Here is an 8,217-nt window from a genome sequence, read left to right as displayed (position 1 = left end):
ATAAGCCCCCTTGAGCACTGTTTGGTTTGTGAGGAAATGGGTCGCAACAAGGGGGCGAGAAGTGAACTCTTTCACAATTTACAAGCTTGTCCCATGAGCATAAGAGTTGAGGAAAAGGCAGTGCGTCAGGGAGCTCCCACACAACCTTCCAAGCGGTGATATTTTAACTTGAAATGTGTGCTGCCCACAGGTGGAAGGAAAGGAGGGAAACGAAAATAGGCCAGCCAATGGGAGATGACAATGCTCTGATACGGGTGCAAAGCTGGCTTCCTGTTTCACCGCCACAGGAAGTTGGTGTTTGAGCCAGCAAGGTGCACGTCAACATCCCTGCAGCGTCTCCTCCGTACAACTAGATACCAATTATGGTAAGAAACCCGTAAGATAGATTCTCTTTTGCCTTTCTTCCTTTGCGTTATTTTCTCTTGAGTCTCTCTCTGAACACCTCAGAAGGACCAGTCAGTGGGACGCCTCCTCCTGACGCTATCTTTCTTGTCTGCCTCAGGACAAAGATTACGTTGGATTTGCAACTCTGCCCACCCAAGTCCACAGAAAGTCCGTGAAGAAGGGGTTCGACTTCACTCTGATGGTTGCAGGTAACGTGTTGAAAAGGCCCACTTTCTCCATCCTCATCAGCTCCAACACGCCTGAATGCACCCAGACACACTCCCTGCAGCTCTCTTTCCTTTCCATGCTATTGCAGGCCTGCTGTTTTGTCGTGCAAAATGAAGAGGTGCCCTTGAGTGTTGGTTTTTGCATGGTTCAAACCAGGTTGTGGAAGAGACTCTGGCATGCACACCAAGTGCAGCCATTCAGGCCTCTCTGCCTGGTCCTCAGGGCTCTCTGTAGGGCACAACCCTCTCCTCCCCATCCCCGACTGGGCTTTGAACACCACACATTATCATGGAATCATAGAGCTGGAAGAGACCACAAGGGCCATTCAGTCCAACCCCCTGCCAAGCAGGAAACACCATCAAAGCATTCTTGACATATGCCTGTCAAGTCTCTGCTTAAAGACCTCCAAAGAAGGAGACTCCACAACACTCCTTGGCAGCAAATTCCACTGCCGAACAGCTTACGGTCAGGAAGTTCTTCCTAATGTTTAGGTGGAATCTTCTTTCTTGTAGTTTGAATCCATTGCTCCGTGTCCGCTTCTCTGGAGCAGCAGAAAACAACCTTTCTCCCTCCTCTATATGACATCCTTTTATATATTATAGATTTTTATGTCTGATGTGTATTTGACCAGAGGTGGATTTTGGGGAGCACAACTGGTTCCCCCACACTGGGTCCCGAGCTGAGAGGGTGCTGCAGGGTGCTCTGCAACAATGACAAACAATGGAAAGCGAGTTGGAGGGGGGGAGGGCGCTGAAATTTGGTGTCGCACAAGGCGCTGCTGAAATTTTAAAGCCCAAGGTCTGCCACTGCTTTGACCTATGATCAAGCCTTTTGGCTGTCTGGATAGAGAAGACTACATGAGTGTGCTTGTGTAGAAACTAATCTATTATACAGTGGTAACATTCACATGAATGGTTCAGCCCACTTTTGTCTCTGGCCTGCCCACCATTGGCTGGTGGACCCTGAAAGCGTGACCAGAAGGGATTGCCCTGAAAAAAAGTGCCCAACCCCCTGGTCAAAGCATTGATGGCAATTGATCAGTGGGCAATTTGGCTGCCTTTTGTGCCAAGCCACACTAGAATGTAACTTGAGACACATACAGTTCTTAGGTGTCATAGGAGAAGGGAGTCTCTCAGGCCTGCTCCTCGAACTCCCCAGGACAGGCTTCCTCAACCTCAACCTTCCAGATGTTTTTGGCCTACAACTCCCATGATCCCTAGCTAGCAGGACCAGTGGTCAAGGATGCTGGGAATTGTAATCTCAAAACATCTGGAGGGCCGAGGTTGAGGAAGCCTGCACTAGGATATATTCTGCTTCCAGAGGTAGGGACAGAAATGAGAATCCTGACTAGGGCTGGACAGACCAGTCTGTTTCCAGACTGTGCTAATTTACTATCAGGGCCATCTTAAGCGTATCTGGCGCCCTGGTTCGAAGATCCTCCCGGCACACCCCCCCCCCCCGCCCTGTTTCCCAGCGCGGCGGGCACAGCGCACAGCGCGGCTGCCGCGGGCACAGCCCCTTGGCGGCCCGACGCCCTGTGCCACCCAGCCTTGCCTTAGAGCCGGCCCTGTTTACTATGTTTATTAATAAATTCATTTTTGTACCACTGCTGCTTTAATCTATAATTTGAAAAAACAACAACCCGTATGATAATTTGTTTAAATGATAAGTAAATTTGTACTTTATCCCACTGTAAACATATCTAAACTGCCTTTTTTAAAAAAATAAAAAATATGCATTTTCATGTTGCTGCATTTTTTTGAGCAAAGGACTGTATTGCAAAATTTGGAGACATAACTGAAAGAAGATCAGTACAGGAGGCATCCGTTGAGGTCAGGTTTGCATCGGAATTCATAGAAATAAAATTCCTCAAGCATCTCCAGACCTGAAAACCAGAAAATTAATCTCTCAGGCTTATACCTGTCTTAATCAAGTTCCTCCAAGTTCGAGGATCATCAGCTGATACCTTCACGTTCATTCATCCAATAGGAGAATCTGGGCTGGGAAAATCCACTCTTGTCAATAGCCTCTTCTTGACAGATCTATACAAGGACCGGATACTTCCGGATGCGCAAGGTAAGGACGACTGATGGCAGCCCCAGTCTGCAATGTTTTTGGATGGGGTAGGGAGAGCTGAGAAAGTGACCCCAGTGCTATTACTCCCCTGTCTCCCCCACCTCACAGGCAGGATCCCCCAGACTTTGGAAATTGTCAAGCATGCGGTAGACATTGAAGAAAGGGGAGTGAAAGTCAAATTGACGGTGATCGATACCCCAGGATTTGGAGATGCAGTGGACAACACTGAGTGGTAAGAGGCCAGCTGTATGTATTCCTGTGCCCCAGTTCTGATGAAGAGTAAGGTGCAATAGCAGGGAAGGTGGGACCTGGGAACCAGATCTGGGGGATCAAGGATTCATGGGTGGGAAGTGGGGAAGTGGGTCCAAATTCAGGGGTGCTGAAGGCCAATATTTATTGGTTCTTTGAAAGTGAAGAAAGCATATATTGTCTACTTTTGAAATCCCAAAGGATGGAGGATGCGGAAAGAGTTCATACATGAATGTTCAGCACCCAATTATAGCATGTAATGCAGAAGTAGGCATCATGTACCCCTTCGACTAATTTCATGCAGGTGGCAGGAGAGGGAAAAGCAGTATATGAAAGAGAAATAAGAGGGCAGAGAGGGAGAGAAAAGACAGGTCCCACCCACTTCTTGTATATAATCCTTGATGAGATTATCCTGGAGGACATGTGGCCCTTGACTGAAAAAAGGATTGCCCACCCTATTCCAATGACTGGTTTTCACTATAGAGCAAGCAACACAGAGGGTTGGTTTGCACTGAGACCTCAAACCGTGGCTTATGTTAACTGTTTCAGATGTTACAAGCAAATAACAGTGTGCGCCCCTACTTTCTTCCCCTCCTTATCTTGAGAACCCCCAGATTCTGTTGCAAGCAGTGGCCTTTGAGAGTGAAGCAATGGGCCCAAACCATAGATTACTGATTCAGACGTGATGCCAACCAAACTGGGCTTAAGATCATAGTTTGGTGGACAAACTATAGCTCACATGCCACAGGAAACCATGGTTTGTTATGTCTCAGATAGAACTTTGATGCCCTATGACACTAGGCAAGTGATACGTGTCTATGTGAAAGTAGCTGATCTTCCTCCTGGCCTTTAAAGACCAATCCAGGCTCTAGTCTAGTCCCCCTCATTACATAAATGTAGCTAAGGAAACTAGGATTCGGTGAGGGTGTGTGTGTATGATTCTGACTAGCAACGGGGCTTTCTCACCACCTCATCCCCCTTTCTTCTCCTACCTGGTTTTTACTGCAGCTGGAAGCCAATTGCCCACTATATTGATTCCCAGTTTGAGCAGTACTTTCGAGATGAGAGCGGCTTGGACCGCAAGAACATTCAGGATGGGCGTGTCCACTGCTGTCTTTATGTCCTCTCACCCTTTGGACACGGGTAAGATGTGTGGAGCTTTAGGGTTTGGTCATAGTGGCCATAGGGAGTCAGAGTCATGTCTTTCAGCACTTGAAAGGACAGCAGCTCTCCAAATGAAGGGCAGCTTCCATGGTTTTTATTTCCAGCACCTAGTTCATTGCTGGGATGGGTGGCAGCATAATAAAGTGCCACTGAGCATGTGCCAACTTCCTTTAGTGCTGACAGCCCAGCTTATCAGCACAAACCTGGCAGCCAGATCTTACGTGGGCTGGAATCCTGATTGGTTTTTTAAAAAATTTTATTAAAAAATGAATGAATGGCGAGAGAGGGCAATCACAATTCAACCAATTGTGCAAACAAGCCCAGCTTTGAGACTCCAGGGGTGAGTAGGGGTAGGAGGCAGAACTGCTAGGGGCTCTGAAAAGAGGGGTCAAGGATTTTGATCCCGCCCCTCTGCCACAGGCTCCGCCCCCTGGACATTGTATTCCTCCGAGCCATCCACGACAAAGTCAATATTGTGCCGGTGATCGGAAAGGCGGACAGCTTGACTCCAACAGAGGTGAAACACAAGAAAGAGAAGGTGAGAAAGGGGAAGGGCCACCGTAGCTCAGCTGGAAGAGCATCTGCTTTGCATGCAGAAGGTCCCAGGTTCAATCCCCGGCATCTCCAGGTAGACTCCCAACCTGAAACCCTGGAGAGCCTCTGTCAATCAATGACAGAGCTAGATGGACCAATGGCCTGACACCATGTGGGGCAGCCCCTATGTTCCTGTGGGAGGCTTCTGAAAGGGGTGTTGCAGGGGAAACTCATATATGCTGGGTTGGAACAGGTGCATGCAGCAAGTAGCACGCTTGTCTGAAGTAAACACCTTACCATAAGGATATGGAACCTCCAGCGCTCTCTACAGGAAATCTCATTGCAATACCTGCACCTCTGGAGCCAATTTCTTCACACACCCCACTGCTAGTCCTGTCCTCTGCATAGCTACATTTCCTGGGTATTTTAGCTCCTCATTTTGATTCCTTTGGACATACAGATCCGGCAGGAGCTAGAGGAAAATGGGATCAATATCTACGAGTTTCCTGACTGTGACTCGGATGAAGACGAAGAGTTCAAAGCTCAGGATGCGGAGATGAAGGTGATGAGCTCTGGTCTGGTCTTCCCTCTGTGGGGGAGAAGTACCGGGTGGGATAGAAAAGGTGGAGCAATAATGGGCCTCATTGGCATTCTTCCTGCAGCAAAGCATCCCCTTTGCTGTGATTGGATCCAGTCAGGTGGTCAAAGAGTCGAAGGACAAAGTGTTCCGGGGACGGCAATATCCTTGGGGGACAGTGGAAGGTAAGTTGCATTGAGAGGGCACTCAGTAGAGGGCGCTGTGTCAAAGGAAGTTACTGATCTCAACTTCCTATTTTCCCCCACCCCACCCCCTAGTGGAAAACGCTGCTCACTGCGACTTCCTCAAACTTCGGAACATGCTGATTCAAACCCATATGCAGGACTTAAAGGATGTGACCCACGAAGTCCATTACGAAAACTACCGCGCGCAGTGCATTCAGAGTCTGACCAGACCTGGGGCACGAGACCGCAGCAGCCGCGCGTAAGCAGATTCTGTTTTCTGTAAGGGAAGAGGCTTTGGACAGGCCAGGGCAGAAGGCTCAGTTATGAGATGAACAGAGAGTCTGGAGAGAGTCTGGTTAATTTAAGACAGGAAAATGACCATAAAACGGAACTGCACACACTCCACACTGATATATCCTTTAAAAAGACAAGTTCTATCCAGCAAATACCGAGGATGTAAGTTGGCAGTTCCCAGTTCCTTCACTTAACTCCCTACTGGCAATTTAACAAAGTGCTTTTAAGGCAGATGTGGGGAACCTTTGCCCACCCAGATGTTACTGAACTACAGCTCCCATCATCCCAGGTCCTCCCCTGCTAGGCTTGATTGGAGTCTTATTTCAGCAACATCTGGAGGGCCAAAGGTTTCCCTCATCCTGGCTTAAGGACTGGGGAAAAGAGCTGTGTTAGTAATGCTTCAGGTAGGGGTATGTATGTAGCCCACTCCTTGCTTGCAGGCAGGGTGGAATGTGCTGCAGGCACTAGCATGCTGTTTGTTCATAGTTAACCAGGAATCCTGCCTTACACCCATTATCTTGCTGCCATGTCACACTTACTCTTTGCCGCTATGCTGCACTGCTTTATTGGTATGATCCAGTGAACATAGCAAGCTGCCTTGCGCAGAGTCCAGCCATTTGTCCATCTAGCTCAGCAATGCCCTGCACCCATTGTTCTTCAGCCTTGGGTCCCCAAATATTGTTGGACTGAAACTCCCACCGCCCCCGGTCAGCTTAGCCAATGGTCAGGGCTGGTGGGAATTGTTGTCCAGCTATGACTGGGCACCCAAGGTTGAAGAATGCTGGTCTACACTGCCTGGGAGCAGCTTTCCAGAGTTTGAGCAGGGTCCTCCGCCAGCTCTACCTGGAGACCCTGGGGATTGAACCCAGGACCTTCCACATGCAAGACACGTGTGCTCTACCCCTGGGCTACAGCCTTTCTCCTCAGCTAATGTACAAGCAGGAGCCAGGATCTTCCCGTGTTCTATCACCAGCTCTCTTTCACCTCCCTAGGAAACTGTCACGTCAAAGTGCCACTGAGCTGCCACTCCTGCCTCTGGCCGAGACGGAGAAATTAATTCGCGAGAAAGACGAGGAGGTGAGTCTTTGCATGTTTTAAGGCTTTGTGTTTGTGCTTTCTGTTGGAGCTGACCCTGTCCGATGTTAGATCCGAGTCCTTCAGCAGCTGCATCTTAGCACCCAGCAAGCGATACAAAAAAGGTGGGTCCACCCCCAAGGCAAAGGCAACCTCGGCACCTCTCTCTCTCGTCTCTCTTTGTCCAGCTCCGTCGGATGCAGGAAATGCTGCAGAAGATGCAAGCACAGATGCTGCAGAGCAAAGGGGAGCAGTGTGACAGCCTCTGAAAGGCAGCAGAGCTCCTTTCCCACAGTGCTTTGAGAATCCCGGTGGAAAGACACTTAATTCTGCTTCTATGTGGCCAAAGCAGGGGGGCCACACTAGTAACGGAAATGGAAGTGTTAAGTGTTGGTGGGTATACTACCGTATGTATTTGAGAGAAAAAACCCCTGTGGACCTCCAGATGTTACTGGACTACAACTCCCAACATCCCTGATCTTTGCCCATGCTAGTTGAGGCTGATGGGAGTTGGAGTCCCCACAATATTCAGAGGGCCACAGGCCCCCCATCTCTGGCTTAAGAAGTTATCACATTGGATAACCTGTCTATCACACACACACAAAACTCCCTTCTTTCTCCACCCCCCCTCGCCCCCACCATTGTCCACTGACTGTTTTAGTATCTTTCAATAAGACACAATGATTGACTGCTCAAAGGAAATAAAATGTATTTTACAAGGCTGAAGACTGGCTTCCTAACAGATCTTCCAAATCATTTGTAGGCATCTACTTTCCCACAAACTATCAAGCACAGAATATTTATCTCCAAAGAAGCCTATCACCAAACAGATGCTCCTCTATGGATTCCTATTTTCACTTCCACTTGATCTATTTATTCAGGATTACTTCTCCAGACAAATTTAACTGTGACGGCCAAAAGTACTCAGCAACAAAAGTGCCGCACTATTATTTGAAACGTGGGTCATGAGGTCACGAGGAGAGTTGCAAAACTGGGCCTCAAGGAGACAATACTAAAACAAGTCATTTTTTCCAGAATAGAAAAACTGTAACTCTTAAGCTCTCAATGTAATGCTGTAACCAAGAACGTCAATATGGTTGTTGATTGGGCGTACAACAGCGCAGCCTGAAAAAGATAGTGTCTCTCAGGAGCTGAAGGCCATGTGCATATTAAAATGAAAACAGCCACAGGAGACTGCCATTTTGGGCAGAGGAAGGACCCTCGTGAGGGACTACTTAACCCTCCCCGCTCCAACCATTTCCCTGCTTAAAAGTGCTTCTCAAGCTGCTCTTACACCCATGGGGGGGGGGAATTAATCTCTTCCACACACATCAATGGACCAGGGTGGGTGGGGGGAGCTTGAGGAGGATGGCTTTGGACCGGAAACATCCAGATGCAAAGCAGCCCTAATTAGTCAGCGCAAACAGGCAGCTTCCCCCGGCTTCCTTTCTT

The 8,217-nt window shown here is 48.6% G+C and overlaps 1 protein-coding gene across 1 annotated transcript; it reads left to right on the top strand.

Annotated features, from left to right (window-relative positions):
- The first annotated feature begins 216 nt into the window (after positions 1-216).
- On the top strand, positions 217-8,063 carry SEPTIN1 (septin 1). Its single transcript, XM_035134558.2, has 11 exons — positions 217-365; positions 503-593; positions 2,602-2,688; positions 2,797-2,920; positions 3,946-4,080; positions 4,522-4,639; positions 5,096-5,197; positions 5,298-5,397; positions 5,491-5,656; positions 6,684-6,768; positions 6,954-8,063. Exons 1-11 carry the CDS (start codon positions 363-365, stop codon positions 7,032-7,034), a joined length of 1,092 nt encoding a protein of 363 aa, XP_034990449.1. The 5' UTR covers positions 217-362; the 3' UTR covers positions 7,035-8,063.
- Positions 8,064-8,217: the final 154 nt, after the last annotated feature.

The sequence above is a fragment of the Zootoca vivipara genome, chromosome 13 (assembly GCF_963506605.1).
Source record: "Zootoca vivipara chromosome 13, rZooViv1.1, whole genome shotgun sequence".
In the NCBI taxonomy this organism is placed as follows: domain Eukaryota; kingdom Metazoa; phylum Chordata; class Lepidosauria; order Squamata; family Lacertidae; genus Zootoca; species Zootoca vivipara.
The sequence above is the reverse complement of the archived record's forward strand: the minus strand, read 5'-3'. Positions and strand labels throughout refer to the sequence as shown.

Coding starts and splice junctions, on each gene's coding strand:
- SEPTIN1 (XM_035134558.2), top strand. Junction 4,081..4,521: donor CTCTCACCCTTTGGACACGG/GTAAGATGTGTG, acceptor CCTCTGCCACAG/GCTCCGCCCCCTGGACATTG. Junction 4,640..5,095: donor TGAAACACAAGAAAGAGAAG/GTGAGAAAGGGG, acceptor TTGGACATACAG/ATCCGGCAGGAGCTAGAGGA.